Source organism: Geotrypetes seraphini, chromosome 6 (genome assembly GCF_902459505.1).
Source record: "Geotrypetes seraphini chromosome 6, aGeoSer1.1, whole genome shotgun sequence".
In the NCBI taxonomy this organism is placed as follows: Eukaryota; Metazoa; Chordata; class Amphibia; order Gymnophiona; family Dermophiidae; genus Geotrypetes; species Geotrypetes seraphini.
The window spans coordinates 184,318,977-184,343,773 of NC_047089.1; the positions used below are offsets into that span (position 1 = coordinate 184,318,977).

A 24,797-nucleotide genomic window follows, 5' to 3' on the forward strand; every position below is an offset into this window, starting at 1 on the left:
GCTAGCCGCTACCGCCTCCTCTTGAGCAGGCGGTAGTTTTTCAGCTAGCGTGCGCTAAAAAGGTGCGTGCGATAAAGCCGCTAACGCGGCTTCGTAAAAGGAGCCCTATGTGTTCATAGAACTTTTACTATAAAAACAACTGAAGGAAGAATACACACTAAAGATTGCAGGCCCCATCCAAAAGTTTGCTTAAAATAGATATTTAATAAAAATAAACATTTCAGCATTTCTTAAAATGGAACAACATTCTTTCAAGCCAAAGGATAAGCTTCGAACCTTTCTTTCGGTACAAAAAAAATAATAAAAGAGAAGTTATCCAGGTGATAACTTGATTGCACAGTTGGATACCACTACACAGCAGTCTTTGCTTTCTTGGAAACATACAAAAGCCTAGACTTCCTTAAATAAATCTACAGAGTAACCATATGCGGATGCCAATCCCCAGTGTATCAACCAATTGGAAACTTAACAAGGGGTGAGCTGAGTTTTCAGAGGAGCACTGATGGACAAATTTACATGCCCCACTCTATCTGCTTTGTCCTACACTGCTCTGCTCAGCGTGACTGAAAAGTGACGGATGACATACTCATGCCAGTGTTCACAGGGCTGCCCAGAACACACAGCTGTAGCCTATGTAGGGAGGGAATTTTCAAGTGTGGGAAGCATAGGCGTAGTTTGGGGTGCACATGAGGGCGTAATGCCCCTCTCCAAACTTTGCAAGTACTAATGCTGAATTGGTCCTTTTCTCTTCCCCCCCCCCCCAAACCTGACCACTTTCCAAAGAAAGGAGGCAAACTACACTAAAGAGGGCTCCTTAAAAGACAGATATACATCTGGAACTGAACAGACCTTCCCACCACTGGAGCAGCTGTTTCATTTTGTGGCAATGGCCAGTGCCAGTAAAGCATCAGGAGTAGGACCTCCTTTTCTCACACAGGCAAGAACTTTCCAATGAAACAAAGTGAATATCCTTAGAAACCAGAGGGGCAGATTGTAGCGGGGATGGCCACTGCTGGAACAGTCCATTTCTAGATCTCTGGTAGTCATTTTGATTCAGGAGAAAACTTAGAAAGTTAGGATATTCCCATGTTAGCCCAATAATAGGTAATTCAAAGATCTTATTCTCTGAGGGGGTCAATATTTGAATTAAGTTAGACATGTAAGAGCACCTCCAATCTGCATAATTCCCACTCACTAGGCACAACTTGTATTTCCAATAACACTTATCTAGACAGTGCTGCTGAAAATCCTTGCAGACCATCGCAGCACTCTCCGATCAGTGCTGGGCAATCCAGGGGTGGAGTAAAAAGGAGGTTGTCCTAAATCAACTGGGTAGTTATCCTGGTTCTGCTTCTGAATACTGGCAATATTAGATAACTCTTGTTGGCTGTCCAAGAACCAGGTATTCAATGCCAGTACCAGCATATGGGCCAGCACAAAACATGTGGGTCTAGTTCAGCCAGTGTTTAAAAAAACTGCCGCTAGTCAAATAGAAACATAGAAATAGACGGCAGATAAGGGCCCACGGCCCATCTAGTCTGCCCACCTTAATGTCCCTCCCCTACCTTTGCCCTGTGAATAGATCCCATGTGCCGATCCCATTTGGCCTTAAAATCAGGCACGCTGCTGGCCTCAATCACCTGTAGTGGAAGACTATTCCAGCGATCAACCACTCTTTCAGTGAAAAAGAATTTCCTGGTGTCACCTCGTAGTTTCCCGCCCCTGATTTTCAACGGATGCCCTCTTGTTGTCGTGGGACCCTTGAAAAAGAAGATATCTTCCTCCCCCTCGATGCGGCCCGTAAGATACTTGAATGTCTCGATCATGTCCCCCCTCTCTCTGCGCTCCTCGAGCGAGTATAGCTGTAATTTGTCAAGCCGTTTTTCGTATGGTAGATCCTTGAGTCCCGAGACCATCCGGGTGGCCATTCTTTGCACCGACTCCAGTCTCAGCACATCCTTGCGATAATGCGGCCTCCAGAATTGCACACAGTATTCCAGGTGGGGCCTCACCATGGATCTATACAATGGCATAATGACTTCCGCCTTACGAAACCCCTTCGTATGCAGCCCATGATTTGTTTTGCCTTGGACGAAGCCTGCTCCACTTGATTGGCAGACTTCATGTCCTCACTGACGATTACCCCCAAGTCTTGTTCTGCTACCGTTTTTGCTAGGATCTCGCCATTAAGGGTATAAGACTTGCATGGATTCTGGCCAGTGAGTTTTGATTTGAACAAATAAGGTCTCTTGCTCTGGGGAAAGAATCTATACAGTCTCTAAAATCCATTTAAGACCATATCTTTTTATTCTTCTCAGGGGAAATATGATAGAGATCTATAAAATACTGAGTGGGGTGGAAAGGGTAGATGCGAAATCACTTGTTCACTCTTTCCATAATACTAGGACTAGGGGGCATGCGATGAAGCTACCAAGTAGTAGATTTAAAACAAACTGGAGAAAATATTTCTTCACACAATGTGTAATTAAACTCTGGAGTTCATTGCCGGAGATATGTGGTGAAATCAGTTAGCTTATCAGGGTTTAAAAAAGGGTAATTTCCTAAAAGAGAATTCCATAGACCATTATTGAGATGGCTTGGGGAAATCCACTTATTCCTAGGATAAACAGCATAAAATTTGTTTTACTACTTGGGATCTAGCTAGGTGCTTGGGACCTGAGATGGCCTTTGTTGGAAACAGAATACTGGGCAATTCTTATGTTCTTGTTTAATTAAAGGAACCACAACCTGTTAAGATTTCCAGTTTTAGACCCACTTAGGAGGGATGGGCAGCAGTAAATTCTCTCTGGCCAATATTCAGCGCTATTTGGCTGGCCAGAAATGGCTCCTGGCTGGCCAAATAGCATATAGCTGCCTATCCACTGATATTCAGCAGGAGATAAGCCAGCTATCTCCCACTGCATATCCTGTTCCCCAAATTGGCCAGTGATTGGCTGTCACATGACATAGTCGGTCACTGTCAATATTCCGTGGCTGGCTGGTTGGCTGGCTAAGGCTAGATAAACCTGCCTAAAATCAGCTTAGTCAGCTAAGTCCATGGCAGCAAATCTTGACCTGGATATTCAATGCTAGTGGCCGGATACAACCTCAGCATCGCCACAGACTACAGGAGGTAACTGGGCTGCCTCCCATGGTCTTAAGATTGGCCCTCTGTTCTTACCATACTAAACTTCATGATGTTAATTCCAGTACTGAGAACTCCATAAATATACCTTTCTTGTGCCCTTAAGTGCCCTACTACTGAGTAGCAGTCTGACCATTCCAGCTGTTACTTTGATTTTCATTAGGCACAACAGAACTTTTTATTTTTAACTTGTGCATGCATTGGTCAAAAGACCTCTTGACTGTCCAGGTGTGGCTAAGGAAGCTCAAGTATAAGCTGAAATCTGGTCCCACCTTGGGCATCTTAAAATAGTCTCCTGGCCACAAATTACAGGAGTACATTATTGGTAGGGAAAAAGGGGTAGGAATGTCCTGAAAACAAGGAATGCAGTTTATTTAAAGTTTCAATGTGCCATAATGCAGTCTCTCGTGAGTGCCCGCAAGTATGCTCCACGTGAAGTTTCCCCTGTGCTACTTTCCATGCAATGCAAAGTGCAGAAGGTCTTTTCAGAAGTCAGAGGTTCTGTTGTCTAGATTCACTGGATTCTGATCCACTAGACGTCCTTACAGTTCTGGAATGGGAACCTTTTCTGTCTGCAAAGTGATTCTTCATAGGAGAGGTATACTGAAACTAATCAGTACTTTACACAGACCCAGGGGCCTAAACACATCACATGTGTACCCTGAAATACTAAATTATTCAGTTGCTTGCTTCTTAGAAGATGGTGCAGTGCTTGAAGTGCTATAATGCTGCAGGATCCTCACATTGTCTCAAAAAGCAGCTTGCATCCCATAGGCTTCACAACAGTGCCACCTAGTGGCTTAATACTTGAACTACAGCTCTAGAGCATACTTCCTGATAGGCACATCCTGTATTCCTCCACCTTTACTCACAGGAAGGAAACATAGAGAACATGGACGAATGTCATTATTATGCTGCTGCATTCAAGTCTTGCAGGGAAGAAAAGTGCTCAGAAGCAGAACGCACTGCATTAATCAAGGTTCTTGTTCCTTTTTGGGATGATCTTGCGTACAGTCCTGCGTTCTGAGATGTTGCGCTTCACCTTAATCACCATAGTGGATTGTTCCTGGTTCAGGGAGGGGCTGGAGTGTGACTTCTTCAGACCCAAACTGTCCTCGAGGCCATTGCTGTTCTCCGTCAGGAGGGCCTCCCACTTGTCTAGATCCTCAGTGTCACTGCTGATTTTCACTTCCAGAAGTTTTACGTAAGTCTCATAACGGGTTTTCTGCAAGCAAGAAAAAGATCTTAAGAATACATTGTTCCAAGATGGCTGAGGATGGACATTGAATGCACCCAATGGGCTAAGAGGTCAAGCTGTATTAGGAAAATCAGAAGAGACTGAGGCAAGGCCTTCTGTAATTACAGCATGTTTACATTTTTTCCTAGTGAATGTCTGAGTGTCAAAGAAAGATGCCAGACTGCTATTCTAGTACTGAGATCTCCACATACATCTTTGCCAATATCTCCAGCTCTGCATTACCCTCTGCTCTTTCAGCACTGAGACCCACACATATACCTTTGTCAATTTACCTCACTTCTCATGACACCCTCTTATTTTCACGTACTGAAACCCACACACACAGCTCTGCTAATGCACCTTGCTGCTATCTGAAAGTACTCCCTTACCTGCACACACAGAGCACTGCCAATCCACAGGATCAGCTGACTAGGCAGACTAAGTGCCTGCATAGGGTGGCGCAAATTAGGGCATGGTACCTATGAGGCAGCTGTAGTGCTTACAAAAGACTCACTGTGACCAGTGTGGGGCCTTGAGCATCTGCACGTGAACAGGAAGTTTTGTACATATACTCAAGGCCTTGCACTGGTTGCAATTAATCTTCTATAGGCATGCTGACTGCCACGCCAACACCAACCTAGAGAGGATAGGTGGAGGGAGGGAAACTGCTGAACACCTAATAAAAGAGAGTTGGAGGCAGGAGGGAGATGCCGAACACTTCACATAGGGTAGGGAAGGGAACAGCAGCTAGTAAACACTTGGGGAGTGGGGGAGATATGCTGGACACCATGGGAGGGGAGGGGGAGTTGAGGGAAGGAGAGAGATGCTGGATTGTAGAAGGGAAGGAGAGATGCTGGACAGAAGGGGGCTTTGAGTCACCCTTTGAGGGGGGGGCGATCATATGGCTGAAGGTTCACCTAAGGCGGTGCTTTTCAATCCTGTCCCTAGGGCACACCCAGCCAGTTGAGATTCCAGGATAGCCACAATGAATATGCATGAGATAAATTTGCATACCAAGGAGGCAGTGTATGCAAATTTATCTTATGCAAATTCATTGTTGATATCTTGAAAACCTGACTGGCTGTCTGTGCTCCGAGGACTGGGTTGAGAAGCACTGGCCTACATACTTTTATCCAAAAGCACCTCCTTTTTATTTCAGTCTTCAAGCATGCTCTGGGAACTCCTTAGAACCCTCACCTCATACTGTAAGTATTCGTCCTTCATGCGGAACTCTTCCCAATCTCTCGCTTTGCTCTTCTTATCTGGCAGTTTCCGCTGGTGATCAGCCAGATCGTCTGTAAACGTGTCCATCCAGGACTCGTGGGACTGCCGCTGATCTTCCTGTGTAAGAAGAAAAAAACAGAGTTTTGAGATATTGCTATAAAAATGCAGGCTTTTCTTTCTGGATTTTAATCTTTAGTAGCACTCTGATCATACTGTACAAAAGCATTTTGCCACAATACCCGATCAGCAAGTATACAGCATTACAAACAAACTCGTTTCCTCTGTACTATACATTCCCCTCTCCATATTCACGGGTTTGGCACTTACGACTTTGATTATTCAGTTTTTATCCCCCTACCAGACCTCACTACAACTTACTTTTTAAAGCCTCCACAACTTACTTAAGGCTGACACTAACCACCCCGCCTCCCTCCCAGACCTCTCCACAACTTACTTAGGACAGATTCTGTCCCATCCCCGCCTCCTGGACCCCTCCACAACTTACATTTTAAAGCCTGGTGGTCTAGCAGTGAAGTGGTGCAGGAGCGATCTTCCCACGCTCCTGCCCCATGCAGAGCCGTGAACATAAATGGCTGCTGAGTTCCTGCCAGATCAGCCCCGCACTATTCATATAACTTAAGAGTGGGCCGATGAGCCTGGGTGGGACTAATCTCTGAAGCTGCAGCTGTGTCTCAGCGAATTTTGGTTACAAGGTTAGGACTAGATTATTATCAGGCTGCTTTCTATGACAGGGAATTTAGGCCACTGTTGCGTAGTGCTTGCTCTTACAAACACTTTAGAACTCAATTGAAAATTCATCTTTTTTTCAAAATATTCAGCAAACTAATTTAAATCATCCTTAGGTTATGTTATTTTTAATATTTTGTTCACCGCATTGAACTTACGGTTATGCAGTTTGTAAGTATGATGTTATGTTATAACATGGCATGCTGGAGATCCTCACTGGCTCAGATGGACAACAGAATGCCGAGCTGTCAGGTGACCCAGTAGCTGGAGGCGGCTCTGGGGCATGCACGTGTTCTGAACTTACAGTCCAATGCTTCCTAGCATTACACTTCTGGTTTTCCTGTCTGAAACCAGCATCAAACTACATCAAGAGGGCATTCTGATACAATTAGAACTGGCTTAAAAGTCTCCTGCAGGGAGTGGGTTCCCTCCATTACCACTGCTCAGGGACTCTTGCAGCACTGGGAAGGACTGCTGTCTTACCAGAGAGTTTCTGCAGGGTGTTGTGGGAAGGATGGGTCTCACAAATCTCTTCTGAGAGCCAATGGCAGCCGGAAAAGGAGGAGCAGAGAACATTGCAGCCACCAGGTTTATCCGAGCGATCCAAGAGTTCATTTCATCTCTGCTCCTGAGAAGAGAAAGGGAAAATATTATATCCTTCTGGAGAACATTTTTCTATGCCATTCTTGTGATAGGGTCCTGCATTCAGCTTCAGACTGAATGATAATAATGCTCCCATGACACTTTTTTGTCAGAAGTTATCCTGTGCTTTTATTCCTGGTATAGGCTTTCTGCTCCCCTGTGTCTTATGTGGGAGTGTTTTCTACTTTGAGGGTTTTATTAAAGTATGATTAAAATATTTTATATACTATAGTACATCACCTAGAACCTTATTTTGAGCGAGTAATAAGAATTATTAATTAATTAATTTTTATTTCATATCTGGCATAAGATTCTGTGGGGCCGATATTCAAAGCAATTTAGTTATCTGTTGAGTGGTTAAATTGCTTGGTTGGTTCTAACCACTAATTTTCATTGGTACTTAACTGGCTAAGTGCCGCTGAAATCTGCAGTTAGTGCCAAAGTCAAAACCAGCTATGTTGGGGAGCATTCCAGGGGCGGAGTCAGTACTTGGCCGCTTAAAGGCTGATATTCAGCTCTTAAGCATCCAGGTTTAGTGCATAAATGAGCCCACAAAAGAAGTCTGTCCAATTTTTATGTGCTACCCCATGGCCACTTAACAGCTGAATATCGACTTAAAGGCTATGTGTTAGCCAGCTCAAAAATAACCAAAAATTCAGAGCTGAATCCTGACAAGGACTGGCTTTGAATATCCCAGAATAACTCCATCGGTGATGAGCAAACTTTTACCACTGCCGGTTGACTATCCTATATAATAAAAGGTTAGCGGCGCATGCGCTTTTAAAAAAGCGTGATTACTGCCGCCGTGGTGTGTGATCCGTGGCTGTGTTCCATTTTAGAACCCGGCCAATGATCACTCTGGCCACTTCCCTCCTCTCGCCCTCACTCACCCTGGAAGCCAGGCAAGCTCTCTCCCTGCCCGCGTCCTCGGCAGGGAACACACCTCGGCCCTCACTCACCGCTGCTGCAGCCGCCGCTGCTACTGATCCTCCTGTAAAGAGCAGCGTGCGATGGTGGCCGGCTTTAGCGAACCTCGCAGGCCGCTCTCCAACTCGGTAGCACGTTCCCTCTGACGCGATCCCGTGCATCAGAGGGAACGTGCTACCGAGGCTGGAGAGCGGCCTGCGAGGTTCACTAAAGCCAGCAACCATCGCAGGCTGCTCTTTACAGGAGGATCAGCAGCGTGAGAGGAGCCGCCGCCGGCACTTTTAAAACTTGAAACAAAAACCTTCGGCCGCAGCAAGCCAGCCCGCGGGAAGGGAAGGGGGAGGGGCCGAACGGAGCAGGCCAGATCGCATTAAGAGAAGGGAGGGGCCGAACGGAGCAGGACAGCTCACGGTAAGAGAAGGGAATTGCTTCACAGGGAACGGAGGGGAACGGAAATATTGCTGCTGCTTCTGCAAAGGAAAGTGGGGGGGGGGGAGAAGGGAGTGGGGGAAAATGCTGCTACTACTTCACAGGGACCTGGAGAGGAAGGTAAATACTGCTGCTGCTTCTGCAAAGGAAAGTGGGGGGGGGGGAGAGGAGAGACAGAAAGAAATACAGACAGACAAAGGAGGCAAGGGAGAGAGACAGACAGAAATAAAGACAGACAGGGGACCAGAGAGACAGACAGACAGACAAAGGGTGCCAGGGAGAGAGAGAGAAAAATAGCAGAAGGGAGAGAGACAGAAAGAAAGGAAGAAAGAGACAGGAGCAGGGAGGGAGACATAAATAAAGAAAGACAGTCAGGCATATATTCTAGCACCCGTTAATGTAACGGGCTTAAACACTAGTCAGACCATATATTTCTATATTTTGTCCAACTTGATAGACCAGACTGATATTAGGACTTATTTTCAAAGTCCTTAAGACATGGTACTTTGTATGTCTAGGTGCTTTGAAAATGAGCCTCATTATCTGGTGAGACCACTGCAATCCATTCAGGGATGCCTGCTGGAATTTTTCAAAAAAGGGGGTTATGTGTAAAAATTTGTTTTGAAGATCTGGAGCTTTTTCTATCGCTGTAGCAGTTGTAAAACAAATGAGCTCCTTTCTTAACGATGGAGAAAGGCTTAGCACAAAACTTGTCTGGCTGTCAGCCTGTGCTAACGTGGGTTAGATATTTTTAAAGAACATTTTGGTAGCAAACTACAGGCAAAATCATCATTTTGATGGTTTGGACTCTCCCCCACTAAGAAAGATGTAATGGGTTCCAATGCTCACACATTATAACTTTTGGTGGGAAACACTGTGCCAGTTTTATAAGTTTGAGAGAATAAACTCGATACGCTATAATAAGTTCAATGAGATGTGGGGGTCCATTGGCGAAGTATTGCAAGAATTGACCATTAATATCACCCTTTGATTTCTGAATGAATGTCATACACATCCAGGATGGGTGGGAGGGAGGGGGTGAAATGTATTTTATCTTATTATTATTCGATTGCTATTAGTGCTGTCTATTGTATCACTTATGTATAGTTGGTTGCACTTTGTATTGGTTGTGTAAAAATGAATAAAGAATTGGAAGAAAAAAAAAGGAGAAATTAGGTTCTTACCTGCTAATTTACTTTCTTTTAGCTTCTCCAGACCAGTAGAGGTTAACTTTACGAATGGGTATATATCTAATCATGACCAGCAGGTGGAGACTGAAAACAAAACTTTGGGACAGTATATACTATCCTCCCTTCTCTATTTCCCTCAGTCTGCCGAATAGCCAAGCAGAACCAAGAACTGGAAAACAGGAAGAAAACAATACTCCGAACAGGAGTAACAAATAACATACCCAAATGCTGTTGGAAAATGCAGAGGAGAAATACCCGAAGGAAAAATGTCCCCACAGCTCGCCAGCTAAGCCAGCCGAGCCACAGCCGCTGTTCTTTAATTCTCCCCGGCCCTAGAAAAATACTAGAACCCGCAGCAAAAAACAAAAACTGCCCGCGAAAACAGCCCCAACAACAACAACAACAACAGACAGGGTGGGGACCTCTACTGGTCTGGAGAAGCTAAAAGAAAGTAAATTAGCAGGTAAGAACCTAATTTCTCCTTCTTTAGCACTCTCCAGACCAGTAGAGGTTAACTTTACGAATGGGACGTACCAAAGCAGTCCCTCTCACGGGCGGGACCCCCGAAGGGCCGATACCAGAACACGCTCACCGAACACCGCGTCCCGACGCGCCTGAACATCTACCCGATAATGTCTAACAAAAGAATACAAGGAGGACCAAACCGCAGCCTTACAAATATCCACCGGAGGCACGAGCGACGACTCAGCCCAAGAAGCCGCCTGACCCCGAGTGGAATGAGCCTTGAGAAACTCCGGAACAGGCTGCTGTTTCAGAAGATAAGCGGAAGCAATCGTCTCCTTGATCCAGCGCGCAATAGTAGCCTTAGAAGCGCCAGCTCCCCGACGAGGACCAGCCAGGAGGACAAAGAGATGATCGGACTTCCGGAATTCCTGGGTCCGCTGCACATCAGAGCGAAGGACCCGACCGACATCCAACTTGCGCAGCTGCCGTTGCTCAGAAGAGCCCTCCCGACCACCCAAGACCGGGAGAACCACCGATTGATTGACATGAAAAGGAGAAACAACCTTCGGCAGAAAGGAAGGAACAGGCCGCAAGACGACCCGCTCCCTAGACAACTCCAAGAAGGGAGCCCTACAAGAGAAAGCCTGCAGCTCAGAAATACTCCTAGCAGAAGTAATGGCCACCAAAAAGACCGCCTTCAAAGTAAGGTCCTTCAAAGAACAGTCGTCCAAGGGCTCGAAAGGCGGGCGCACCAAAACAGAGAGAACCAGATTAAGATCCCAAGAGGGAACCGAGGGCCGTAGGGGAGGCCTAAGCAACTTGGTCGCCCGCAGAAACCGAATCACATCAGGAAGAGCCGATAAACGCTGACCTGACACCAACCCTCGAAAGGTCGACAGGGCCGCAAGATGAACCCGGAGAGAAGACCAAGCCAGGCCTCTATCCAGGCCATCCTGCAAGAACTCTAGAATGTTAGGCAGAGAAGCGCGAAAAGAGGTCACTCCCCGCGCCCGACACCATTCCTCAAAGAGACGCCAAACCCGCACATAAGCCCGAGAGGTAGAAAGCCTCCGGGACCCCAACAGTGTAGCGATCACCTTGTCTGAATATCCCTTCTTGCTAAGGCGACCCCTTTCAAGAGCCACGCCGTAAGACAGAAGAGAGACGGGTCGAACAAGGGAATGGGACCCTGCATCAGAAGGTCGTCCGAGAGAGGCAGAGGAAGAGGAACCGCCACCAGGTGTCTCACCAGATCCGCATACCACGGACGTCGAGGCCAATCCGGAGCCACCAGCACCACCAAACCCGGATGGTGAACAATGCGAAGAAGCACTCTGCCCACCAGCGGCTAAGGAGGGAACACATACAACAGCCCCTCCGTTGGCCACGGCTGGACCAGAGCATCCAGACCCTCGGCCAGCCCTTCCCTGCGACGACTGAAGAAGCGGGGCACTTTGGCGTTGCCACTCGTGGCCATCAGGTCCATCAGGGGCTGCCCCCAATCTTGCACTATCAACCGAAACGCTCCGGCGCCGAGAAACCACTCTCCTGGATCCAGGAAGTGATGACTGAGGAAGTCTGCCTGAACATTTTCTACCCCGGCTATATGAGAAGCCGAGAGGTCCAGAAGATGGGACTCCGCCCAAACCATGAGCCGAGCCGCCTCCTGCGCCACAGGAGTGCTCTTGGTGCCCCCCTGACGATTGACATAAGCCACCGCCGTGGCATTGTCCGACAGGACTCTGACCGACTTGCCCAGCAAAAGGGAGTGGAAAGCTAACAGCGCCAGCCTGACCGCTCTGGTCTCCAACTCGTTGATCGACCAGGAGGCCTCCTCCGCGGACCAGGTGCCCCGAGCTGAGTGGCCCATAAACTGAGCCCCCCAACCGAGGAGACTCGCATCCGTAAGGAGCACCGTCCACTGCGGGAGATCCAGACCCACCCCCTGAACCAGGTGAGGGGTCCGGAGCCACCAGCGCAGACTGCAGCGCGCCAAGCCTCGCAGGGGAACCGGAACATCCAAATCTTGCCTCCGGGGAGACCACCTCCGGAGCAGAGCATACTGAAGAGGACGCATGTGGGCCCGCGCCCACCTCACCACGTCCAGGGACGCCGCCATTGACCCCAGGACTTGGAGGAAATCTCGCGCCCGAGGACCCCGGGACGCCAAAAGCAGGCGAATCTGAGATTGCAATTTGCTCACCCGGGCCTCTGGAAGGAAAACCTTCCCCAAGGAGATGTCGAACATAACCCCAAGGCACTCCAGACGCTGAGCCGGGACCAACCGACTCTTGGAAAGGTTGACCACCCAGCCCAGCGACCGGAGAAACTCCACCACCCGAGCCGTAACCCGGGAGCTCTCCTGCAACGACTTTGCCCGAATCAACCAGTCGTCCAGGTAGGGGAGAACCAGGATGCCCACCGACCGCAAGGCTGCCGCGACGACCACCATTACCGTGGTGAACGTCCGAGGAGCCGTGGCCAGACCAAAGGGAAGCGCACAGAACTGAAAGTGCCGCCCCAAGATCGCAAAGCGAAGGAAGTGCTGATGAGAGGCCCGAATTGGAACCTGCAAGTAGGCCTCCGTCAGATCGAGAGACATCCAGGATGGGCCGAAAGGTCCCCTCCTTTATGGCCACCACAAAGTAAATGGAGTACCTGCCGGTGCCCCACTCCGTAGGGGACACCGGCACCACTGCCTCGAGATCTAGCAAACGCTGAAGGGTCTGACGAAAAGCCTGCGTCTTCCATGGAGTCTGACATGGAGAAGCGAGGAAAAGGTCCGGCAGAGAGCGGGTAAACTCCAGAGCGTAACCGTCCCGCACCACCTCAAGGACCCACTGATCGGACGCGATCTCGGCCCATTTGGGGAAAAATTTGCGCAGCCGGGCCCCCACCGGAACCAAAGGGGGCGCCGGCAAGGAGTCATTGCGCAGGACGGGAAGCGGGGGAACAGGCGGAGGGATTCCCTGTCCCCCGACGGGCCCCCCGAAAGGGCTGCATGCGCTGGAAGAACCGACCCCGGGAAAAACCCTGAGCCGGGAGAGAAGCAGCCCCACGCCCCGGGCGATACTTGCGAAATTCCCGCAAACGCCCCCGGGCAGCCCCACACCTAGACGCAGGGCGGGCACGGTCCTCAGGCAGACGGGGCACCTTCGAGTCCGTCAGAGTCTGAATCAACTCATCTAATTCCTCTCCAAACAAAAAGACCCCCTAAAGGGAACTTTAGTAAACTTAGCTTTGGACGCAGAATCCGCCGCCCAAGCGCGCAGCCACAAAATACGCCGCGCGGCCATGCCATAGACTTAGCCGAAATCCGCACCAAGTCATAAAGAGCATCTGAGAGGAACGAGGCAGCCATCGCAATCTTCGCTACCTCCTGATCCACTAGAGACCAGTCATCAGACTCCCGATCCAGGACACGCTCAGCCCACCGAAACACGGCGCGAGCGACTAGCTCCCCACAAACAGCCGCCTGGACCCCAAAGGCAGAGACATCAAAATCATACTTAAGAAGAGTCTCTAACGCACGCGCCTCCGAGACCCTAAGAGCAGAACCGTCCATAACAGGCACGGTATGCCGCTTAGGAAGTGCCGAGACCACCGCGTTCCCCATTGGCGAAATTAAGGTAGCCCTACCTCCCTCCGGGACGGGATACCCAAGAGCCAAGGCGCACACCAAACGAAACTGCGCCCATAGGCCACTGCGCCAACACAAAATCCCGCAAATCCTGACGCACAGGAAAAGAGCGGGAACCAGGACAGACCCCCTGAAGCAGAGGGGCCCCCATACGCGGGGTCTCCGGCGGCGCCACTGCAAAAATGCAGCACCAAGGAGACCTGCTACACAGGTCTAAAAGCTCATCCCTCTGAATAAAAAAGCGCACCACGGACGCATCTGCTCTGGAAGACGGGAAACCCGCCGCCCCGCTGCCAACAGGCGTCCCCTCTAGAGGATCCTGGAAGCCCGCCAAAGCAGCCAGGTCCTCAACCAGGCCAACACGCTCCTCCGCCCACCAATTCGCAATCCAAGCCCCCCCGCGGGCGCTTGGATGAGGGAGGAGGAAGAGGGGACGCCAAACGAAAAGAGGGAGGCAAAGCCATAGGGGGCGCGGAGGGAAACCCCCCCCCGAAACCCCCCAGGCGCACGTGGGACCCCCAAAAGTCCGCACAAAGAAAGAAAATAAATCGGGGGCAAAAAAACCCCTGGGGGTCCCCAGGGACTCCCTGCCCCAGCAGGGGTCCATGCTGAAACCTGCCCCTGTGTTCGCCATACAGGGGGAAGGTCACCTGAGGTTGCAGACAAAATGGAGGGGCCAGACAAAGAAAATGGCGAAGTTCCCGCCAAAAATGCTCCCTCCATGGCCTGTAGCGGCTGAGAAGACTGAACAGTCCCAGCCGCTAAGACAGGCAAGTCGGCATCAGCTGTCAAAAAATCAGCTGAGAGGGAATCCTTCGGGGAATCCCTCCGTGGGCGGTTGTGGAAGACCGGGCTTCCCCACTGCTCCAAGCCGACTCGCGAGGCACCATCGGCGGGGAGCTCTGGGCGCCTGCAGCCGCTGCCGACGGAGCTCCACCACCTCACCGACCCAAACCGCCGAGTTCAGGCCGGCCGCGAGTGCCTCGCGGCTGGACTAAAATTGTGGCCTACTCCCCCGGAGAAGGGCACAATTGCTCCAGACGCGACCTAGCTATAAAAAAGTGCTGGTTACATGAAAAAATACAGTAAAATACAGTTTTCTTAAAGGGAAACAACCCTTCAGACCAGCACTACCTCAGGATTTTTTTTTTTTTTTTTTTACAGAACAGACTCCACAGGCTCTCGAAGCAATATGCCTTGCTTGACTTAGGGGGCAAGGCTTACTGCTGAGGCTCCTCTAAAAAAATGTGGGGAGGTGGAGGAAGTGGGGGGAGGGACCCCGCTCGTGACCCGCCGGGTTTGACACCCCCGAGGTCGGACGGACCCCCAAACAGGGCCCGACCAAGCTCCGTCCGGCCAAAAACAGGGACAATAAACCCCTAAACAAATTCCAACAGCCCTACCAAGAGAGATGGGTACAGATCACTCAACACCTGCTGGAGACTGAAAGAAGACTGAGGGAAATAGAGAAGGGAGGATAGTATATACTGTCCCAAAGTTTTGTTTTCAGTCTCCACCTGCTGGTCATGATTAGATATATACCCATTCGTAAAGTTAACCTCTACTGGTCTGGAGAGTGCTAAAGAAAAGAACATTTTGTGCAGAGCCGTGGCATGGGAGGAGAAAGGGTGTGGAAGCTTTAACCAGCTAGCGCAGTCAGTGGCATAGTGAGGGTGAGTGGCGCCCCTTCCCGACCCCCCCTTGCCATGCGCCCCCCTTCCTTCCCCCCGTACCTTTTTAATTTTCCTGCCATGAGAAGCATCACAAACTTACTGCCCGTGTCGTGTCTGCTCTCCCTCTGAGGTCACTTCCTAGGTACTGGAAGTGATGTCAGAGAGAGCCAACACCGATGCGGGCAGCAAGTTCATGATGTTGCTTGGGTTGGGAAAATTAAAGAGGTACAAGGGGAGGGAAGGGAAGGGGTGTGCAGCAAGGGGGGTCAAGAAGGAGCAGGCGGGCGAAGAGAAGGATGGTTGCCACCAAAATGGTACCGGGGGCAGACCACCCCCATCTTACTATGCCACTGAGCGCAGTGGTTCTTAAACCTGCCGTAGGGAACCCCCCAGTCAGTCAGTTTTTCAAGATATCCCTAATGAATATGCATGAGAAAAATTTGCATGTCTACTACCTACTTTATAAGCAAATCTCGCCCATACATATTCATTAGGGATATCTTGAAAACCCAAATGGCTGGGGCTCCCCCAGGACAGGTTTAAGAATCATAGAGCTAGAGCGTTTAGGGTTAATGTGCCTCCTAAATAGGAGGTGGCAAGTGCTCCTGTGTTAACCTTTTCAGGTAACATGTGCTAATGCAAATATTAGCACATAACCTGAAAACAAAATAATTAAAAAATACCTATAAGAGACTGCCAAGTTAGAAATGGGCCTAGCATGTGGAAGTGCCAAGTTAAAATGTGCTAAGTTCATTTTCTAATGCTGCTTAGTATAAGGGCCCAAAATGTCCTTATGAAATTTGCTCAGAATTATCTATTTTAATTCTTAGGAATGAGTTAAAAGCCTTTTTTTTTTCTTTCTAGCTCTACGGATGTAAAAAATACAGTGGTACCTCGGAATCTGAACACCCCAGAACTCGAACAACTTGGAATCTGAACTTTATTTTAAACTAAATTTTATCTCAGAATCCGAACGTACGGGAACTGCAAGCGTTGCTCAGCCCAAAGCTTCCCCTCTGACGCAGCTTCCTGTTTCCGCCTGGGAGGGAAGCTTTGGGCTGAGCTACACTTGCAGTTGCCATTGCCAATCTTGCTGTCTATGCCGGTGGGGGCCCAATCTTGCTGTTTCTGCCATGTGGGCCCGATCTTGCTGTCTCTGCCAGGGGGACCGGATCTTGCTGAGTTTGTGGGCCCAAGAAACGGATTAATCCAGTTTCTATTATTTCAATGGGAAAAACTGTCTTGGAACTTGGATGTTTTGGAATGGGTTCTGGAATGGATTAAGTTTGGATTCCAAGGTACTACTGTACAATGAAATGTTCTGCCTTTCTCCTAATGAAGTCAGTATTACATTCTTGTGTTTGTTCAATCTATTGCTGATTTTCCTTTACATTTTCCATTTCATGTTGTTTATGTCAGTGTATTTTACTACGATTTTATGTAATTTTTATTGTAAATCATGGGTTGTCCCAAACAGGCAGCATCTAATTTTTCATAAATAATGTGACCCTATGTCTCTTGAGCCTTCCAGTGCCCTTCCTTTCACCATCACTTCTTTCTAGACATTTCTCTAGTATAACCACAGAACATGGGAAGGAAAGACATGTCCTTACTGTGCTTGGAACAGGTAGACACGCCATTCAGCTGTCTGGAGGCGGAAGACATTGGCTCGCTTGGTGTATTTGCTGGCTTTCTCGGCGAAGGCGTGATGAATACTGATCACCTCTTCCGAGTATGGGTACTCTTCTCTGTATTCATCCTGTGTGGCAGATAAGATCAGCAAGTCTTTGGTCAATTGCAAAGCCCTCAAGCTCAAATTCTGTAACCGGCGCCCAATGTTAGGCACCTATTTCGGAGGCGCCAACCTAGAAAAGCGCCTATCTAAATTGAATAACAAGCTCAATTAAGCTTTTTAATCAGCAATAATTGAAACTTAGGTGCCTATCAAGAAAGAGCGATTCTGACACAAGTTGCCTCTAAAAATTTAGGCGGCCTTCAAAAAAATAGACGCTATGCATGTTAGGCGTGGACGCGTGTTAGGCGCCTTGTTACAGAATCACTGCTCTTAAGCGTGCTTAACCGCTCGCATGGGCACCTACCTTTTAGCTGTGCCTAGAGCTGGCCTATTTATTGGGTGTCTCCAAAATAGGTGCCGCTCAGCGTGATTCACTAAACAGCACCCAATTTTACTTGAATCGCGCTAAATAGTGCCTATTTCGGCGCCTAATTTTTGGGCATTTTTGCCCCTCTGTGCTCTACACAATGAAGAGAAAGTGCTAGAACTAAGAAGAGAGGTTCAGGCCTGATGTAATTTTTGAAACAGCCAATTTGATGTTTTTACCATGGGATTCTCAAATCTCTGTTATGAAATCCTGTATATTCAAATAGCTCCAAACCTGGATCTAGAGTCTTTGGGACACACCTAGACAGTCACGTTTACAGAATGCTCACAATGACTATGCATGAGATTGATTTGCATACAATGGAGGTATGCAAATTTACCTCGTACATATTTATTGTGGATACAAGAAAACAAACAATCCACAAAATCCAGAACAGCAGCAACAGAGCAGCACAAAATATCTGTATTCAAAATTTATTTACTGAAAGCACAAGCCATGACTGCACAGAAAGCAGCTTCCCACCAGACAGGCGTCATATTGGACTCACACCTGTTGGTTTTCCTTTTGCCCCTGACACAGCCCTTAGTTAAAAGGGCAAGTCTATAATTGGGTGTGTGTAATTAAATGAGCCTTGTACATGCAAGTGCATTACATGCTATTCTTTAAGGCAGCACGTAACATGTGAGTGGAGCATAGGAGGGCATCGCGGGTCTCCATTTTACATGTGTAACTTATAGATTATTATCATATGCTATTATATATCTGGTCCAAAAAACTGGATAAAATAACTCCATAAGAACATAAGCAGTGCCTCTGCTGGGTCAGACAAAGGTCCATCATGCCCAGCAGTCCACTCACGTGGCGGCCCATCAGGTCCAGGACCTGTATAGTATACCCTTCTATCCCCTTTTCCTTCAGGAAATTTGTCTAATCCCTTCTTGAACCCCAATACCGTACTCTGTCCTATCACACCCTCTGGAAGCTCATTCCAGGTGTCCACCACCCTCTGGGTGAAGAAGAACTTCCTAGCATTGGTTCTGAATCTATCCCCTCTTAATTTTTTTCGAATGCCCTCTTGTTCTTGTAGTTTTCGAAAGTTTGAAGAATCTGTCCCTCTCCACTTTCTCTATGCCCTTCATGATCTTGTAAGTCTCTATCATGTTCCCTCTAAGTCTGCGCTTTTCTAGAGAAAAGAGCCCCAGTTTCTCTAATTTTTCAGCATATGAAAGGTTTTCCATACACTTTACCAATCGTGTCGCTCTTTTCTGAACCCTCTCGAGTATCGCCATATCCTTCTTAAGGTATGGCTACCAATATTGGACGCAGTACTCCATATTTTGTATGTTTGAACTGGCTCCCATGAAAACCAGGGTGACATTTAAATTATGTTATGATGGCACTTAAAAATTGCTCCTCCTTATGTGATGAATTTTATACAGCTTTTGTCAGGGAAGAATAATTATCATCTTCAGAACAAGTTTAAATTTAATTTTCTAGCTGTCAGTAAGAAAAGATCCTTTCGCTATGGTTTGAAACTCCCTCTTTCTTTAAGCCCTATAAACCTAGCCTTTACCTATACTTTAAGGGCTCTTTTTACTAAGGTGCGCTAGTGTTTTTAGCGCACGCAGGATTTTAACCCCGCGCTAAACCTGCGCTACGCTTCTAGAACTAACGCCAGTTCCATGCTGGCGTTAAGGTCTAGCGCGCGTGGCAATTTAGCGCGTGCTATTCCGCGCGTTAAGGCCCTAACGCACCTTTGTAAAAGGAGTCCTAACTGTTCTGAATTTTTAGTCTATGGATGAATTTTTAGTCTGGATTCAGTCTAGCTCTCCTTTCTTCAGCAATCCTTCCTGCAATAGAAAACGTCCTCTCCAAAGATGTGCTGGTAGCAGGAATGCACAGGGTCCCCCGTAGCAACTTTTGCTAGCTTTGGCCAGCTTTGTTGCTTATTTTTCCAAAATGTCAAAAACTTTATCATCCGCTCATATCATGGAAAATCTTAGCCATATCAACTGTGAGGCCAGAGAAGGCATTAGTTAAGGTAAAACCACGAACAATAAGGGTTTCAGCAGAATTACAATACTAACTCTACTTTATTGCTAAAAAGGATTAAAACCAGAGAGAGAGAGCGAATAACAATCTATCTGCATTAGTTAAGGTAAACCATAGTTTAACTTCTAACAAAGAATTTATTCAAACATCTCTGTAGAACCACATATTAAATAAAAGACAAGAAAAATAAAGTTTGGTTTACTTCATGTTTTAAGCTGACAGAGCATTTCAAAAAGAGGGGTTGAATTAAAAACAGTGAGGCCATGCTGCTATTACAGGAACTTTAAGCATTCCGGCACAGAAGCACAAAATGAGAGAAACAAGCACAAGTTTAATTTTCTGGTACAGCTGTTTTGTAAGGTGTGCCCATTAAAAAAAGAAAAAAGGGTTCCTGCCCCAAACAGCTGAGTGGTAGGGCTTTCGGGGCTTCTCCTGCCGGCTCTGCACATGTGTGAGAGTCACTCTCACAGTGATGACTGGATGGAAGAGTGGGGGATTAGGATGATCAGCCGCGTGAATCATTTGCATGCAAACTTTTTAGTGCATCAATAGCTCTTTCTGAATCGGCCAAAAAATCAGATCGGTGCAGACCCACACGGTCTTACCAATCCTCTTAGTGCAGCTACACCTCTGTGTTTCTGTTCTATGTCTGCATTCCTAAAGTTACTGTAGTTGGGCATGATCTCACTATTTTAATGCGTCTTGTCTGGTCTCAGAGTGATAGTGGAGGACAGCAGGCCAGAAGGAGTGGGAGAGGTAGGAAGGCTACAACCTAGGGACTGGGAGCAAGGACAGGGAAGGAGGGCTTCCAGAGGAATAACTCAAGGCAGGTGGGAGAGCTGTAATCTCAGGCCGCCTGCTTGGCACTGGGCCCTCGGGGTGAAGAGCCATGCCATTTTGTACCGCTGTCCCCCATATTGCTGCTGGATGCCCTCCCCAGCAGCAGACAACTTGCTGGTTCACTGTGACATCCCCTCGCCCCAACCTTGCTAGTCTGCCAGCACTTGGAGGAGTGGTGGGGGCGGAGGAGGGCTGCAGGCCAACGGCAGCAGCAATGGCTTGTGCAAGCCATACCCTCTTTCTCGCCCACATCCTGTTCAGAGATTCTAAGTAATCCCTTAAGCAATTAAATATTTACCAGTATCATTTCTAAAGTACAGAGAACCAGAAATCAGTTCAGAAAGTTAGCCTTACTGTGTCAAGAGAAGTCTCTCCAGTCTCCACAAATGCGATCTCAAATTCTCAAACATTCTCTGCTCACCCGCCCGTCAGCTGCTGCCACCACCACCACACACCGAGAAAATGTGTGTGGCTGTGGCAGGAATTATATCCACTCGATACACCAATTAAGGCCCCTCTTCTTGTGATATTGGCATTGTGGAAGAGAGGAATCGGAGTAGGGCAAGGGTTAACGGTTCACTGCTGCTGCTGCTAAGGACTGGAACTGGACAAGATAAGCTGCCTGCAGCACATGGAGTCATGGTAAAAATGCAAGTGTTCTTTTTACTGTGGGAACAAAGCTTTTCACTGCTCCAGCAGAAGTAAAAGGTTTTGCTCACACATCCATAGTGAAATGTTGGTGAATTTTTATGTTACTGTGGTTTTACTGCACCTCGCCATCCCCATGTCATTCTCTATCCTGGACCATCAGAGACTAGCTTATTATTACCTTACTGCTTACAACTGTCTTCCCCCTTATGACTACCACTAGCATCCCGTATGATCTGAAACCTAGAGCTAGTCATTTAAAGGAACCTCTCTGAGCACTGACTCATATTCAGGAAACAGAATATATACTCAGCCACCAATGTCTAGGTATTATACCTTTGAATTCAGCTGGGTAAGACTAAGCTGAGGATATAAACTGGCTCATCCAAGATCTTGCAGCAGGGATTCCCAGATCTATCCTGGTGAACCCCACAGCCAGTCTAGGTTTCAAGATATCCATAATGAATATGCTCGGATATATCTGCATTCACCAGAGACCTTGTGCAAATTTATCTCATATATATTTATTGCGGCTTTCCTAAAATCCCAAGTGGCTGTGGGGTCTCCAGGATGGACAGGTTTAGTCAATGACCTAGTAGAGGAATGCCTTTCCATAGCAGGGTAATTAGCTTTAGCATTCAGACCTCCAGAAGACATTTAATCTTTACCTTTAAGAGATACAATAACATTCCCTTTAACACTGCATAGAAGGCTTTCCAACTTCTTTTCCCCCATGGTGCTGGAAAGAAAAAAAAGAGCCGAGATTAGTAAAAGTGATCATTCACATCTCTGGGTCTTCTGTGCATGTCCTCTTGCCACTTTTCACTAGTGTACTGAGTCCGACAGTCCTGGGTAAGGATGAGAGAAAAACTGTGAGTGGATCTCAGTGTACGGACACACTAGGGGGTTAACTCGGACTCTGTATGTGTGTGTCTGGGGAGGAAGAACATAGTAAGGATAGAGGTGCAGGCACCCAAGCACCTCCCCAGCTCATTTAATAAGCCTTGGAGAAGATTTTATCTCTCTGCTATCCTTTCATAGGCAAAATTGATTTTCAGGGCCAGAAAGAACATAAGCAATGCCTCTGCTGTGTCAGACCAGAGGTCCATCACGCCCAGCAGTCTGCTCACGCGGCGGCCCATCAGGTCCAGGACCTGTATAGTAATCCTCTATCTATACCCTTCTATTCCCTTTTCCTTCAGGAAATTATCTAATCCCTTCTTGAACCCCAAAACCGTACTCTGTCCTATCACACCTTCTGGAAGCGCATTCCAGGTGTCCACCACCCTTTGGGTGAAGAAAAACTTCCTAGCATTGGTTCTGAATCTGCAGGGCTGATAAGGAAGAAAAGTCCCTGAGGGTAAAGGAGAAATTAGGTTCTTACCTGCTAATTTACTTTCTTTTAGCTTCTCCAGACCAGTAGAGGTTAACTTTACGAATGGGTATATATCTAATCATGACCAGCAGGTGGAGACTGAAAACAAAACTTTGGGACAGTATATCCTAGCCCCTCCTCTCTATTTCCCTCAGTCTGCCGAATAGCCAAGCAGAACCAAGAACTGGAAAACAACAGAGAGAAAAAACAATACTCCAAAAGGAGTAACAAATAACATACCCAAAATGCTGTTGGAAAATGCAGAGGAGAAATTCCCGAAGGAAGAATGTCCCCACAGCTCGCCAGCTAAGCCAGCCGAGCCACAGCCGCTGTTCTTCAATTCTCCCCGGCCCTAGAAAAATACTAGAACCCGCAGCAAAAACCAAAAACTGCCCGCGCAACAGCCCCAACAACAACAACAACAGACAGGGTGGGGACCTCTACTGGTCTGGAGAAGCTAAAAGAAAGTAAATTAGCAGGTAAGAACCTAATTTCTCCTTCTTTAGCACTCTCCAGACCAGTAGAGGTTAACTTTACGAATGGGACGTACCAAAGCAGTCCCTCTCACGGGCGGGACCCCCGAAGGGCCGATACCAGTACACGCTCACCGAACACCGCGTCCCGACGCGCCTGCACATCAACCCGATAATGACGAACAAAGGAATGCAAGGAGGACCAAACCGCAGCCTTACAAATATCCACTGGAGGCACGAGCGACGACTCAGCCCAAGAAGCCGCCTGACCCCGAGTGGAATGAGCCTTGAGAAACTCCGGAACAGGCTGCTGTTTCAGAAGATAAGCGGAAGCAATCGTCTCCTTGATCCAGCGCGCAATAGTAGCCTTAGAAGCGCCCGCTCCCCGACGAGGACCCGCCAGGAGGACAAAGAGATGATCGGACTTCCGGAATTCCTGGGTCCGCTGCACATAAGAGCGAAGGACCCGACCGACATCCAACTTGCGCAGCTGCCGTTGCTCAGAAGAGCCCTCCCGACCACCCAAGACCGGGAGAACCACCGATTGATTGACATGAAAAGGAGAAACAACCTTCGGCAGAAAGGAAGGAACAGGCCGCAAGACGACCCGCTCCCTAGAAAACTCCAAGAAGGGAGCCCTACAAGAGAAAGCCTGCAGCTTAGAAACACGCCTAGCAGAAGTAATGGCCACCAAAAAGACCGCCTTCAAAGTAAGGTCCTTCAAAGAACAGTCGTCCAAGGGCTCGAAAGGCGGACGCACCAAAACAGAGAGAACCAGATTAAGATCCCAAGAGGGAACCGAGGGCCGTAGGGGAGGCCTAAGCAACTTGGCCGCCCGCAAAAACCGAATCACATCAGGAAGAGCCGATAAACGCTGACCTGACACCAACCCTCGAAAGGCCGACAGGGCCGCAATATGAACCCGGAGAGAAGACCAAGCCAGGCCTCTATCCAGGCCATCCTGCAAGAACTCCAGAATGTTAGGCAGATAAGCGCGAAAAGAGGTCACTCCCCGCGCCCGACACCATTCCTCAAAGAGACGCCAAACCCGCACATAAGCCCGAGAGGTAGAAAGCCTCCGGGACCCCAACAGTGTAGAGATCACCTTGTCTGAATATCCCTTCTTGCTAAGGCGACCCCTTTCAAGAGCCACGCCGTAAGACAGAAGGGAGACGGGTCGAACATGGGAATGGGACCCTGCATCAGAAGGTCGTCCGAGAGAGGCAGAGGAAGAGGATCCGCTACCAGGTGCCTCACCAGATCCGCATACCACGGACGGCGAGGCCAATCCGGCGCCACCAGCACCACCAAACCCGGATGGTGAACAATGCGAAGAAGCACTCTGCCCACCAGCGGCCAAGGAGGGAACACATACAACAGCCCCTCCGTTGGCCACTGCTGGACCAGAGCATCCAGACCCTCGGCCAGACCGTCCCTGCGACGACTGAAGAAGCGGGGCACTTTGGCGTTGCCACCCGTGGCCATCAGGTCCATCAGGGGCTGCCCCCAAGCCTGCACTATCAACTGAAACGCCTCGGTGCCGAGACACCACTCTCCTGGATCTAGGAAGTGACGACTGAGGAAGTCTGCCTGAACATTTTCTACTCCGGCTATATGAGAGGCCGAGAGGTCCAGCAGATGGGATTCCGCCCAAACCATGAGCAGAGCCGCCTCCTGCGCCACCTGAGTGCTCTTGGTGCCCCCCTGACGATTGACATAAGCCACCGCCGTGGCATTGTCCGACAGCACTCTGACCGACTTGCCCAGCAACAGGGAGTGGAAAGCCAACAGCGCCAGACGGACCGCTCTGGTCTCCAACACGTTGATCGACCAGGCGGCCTCCTCCGCGGACCAGGTGCCCTGAGCTGAGTGACCCAAACACTGAGCCCCCCAACCCAGGAGACTCGCATCCGTCAGGAGCACCGTCCACTGCGGGAGATCCAGACCCACCCCCTGAACTAGGTGAG

General features: G+C 48.6%; 1 protein-coding gene across 1 annotated transcript in view; it reads right to left on the bottom strand.

Moving 5' to 3' along the window:
* Positions 1 to 2,605: 2,605 nt before the first annotated feature.
* Positions 2,606 to 24,797, bottom strand: part of PSD4 (pleckstrin and Sec7 domain containing 4) — a 144,892-nt gene continuing 122,700 nt past the window's right edge. The window contains exons 12-16 of the mRNA XM_033949514.1: positions 21,651 to 21,721; positions 16,933 to 17,078; positions 6,837 to 6,981; positions 5,580 to 5,723; positions 2,606 to 4,370 (exon numbers count right to left, since the gene is read on the bottom strand). Coding sequence (XP_033805405.1) covers positions 4,116 to 4,370; positions 5,580 to 5,723; positions 6,837 to 6,981; positions 16,933 to 17,078; positions 21,651 to 21,721 — 761 coding nt within the window. The 3' untranslated portion in view covers positions 2,606 to 4,115. The remainder of the gene's footprint in view (positions 4,371 to 5,579; positions 5,724 to 6,836; positions 6,982 to 16,932; positions 17,079 to 21,650; positions 21,722 to 24,797) is intronic.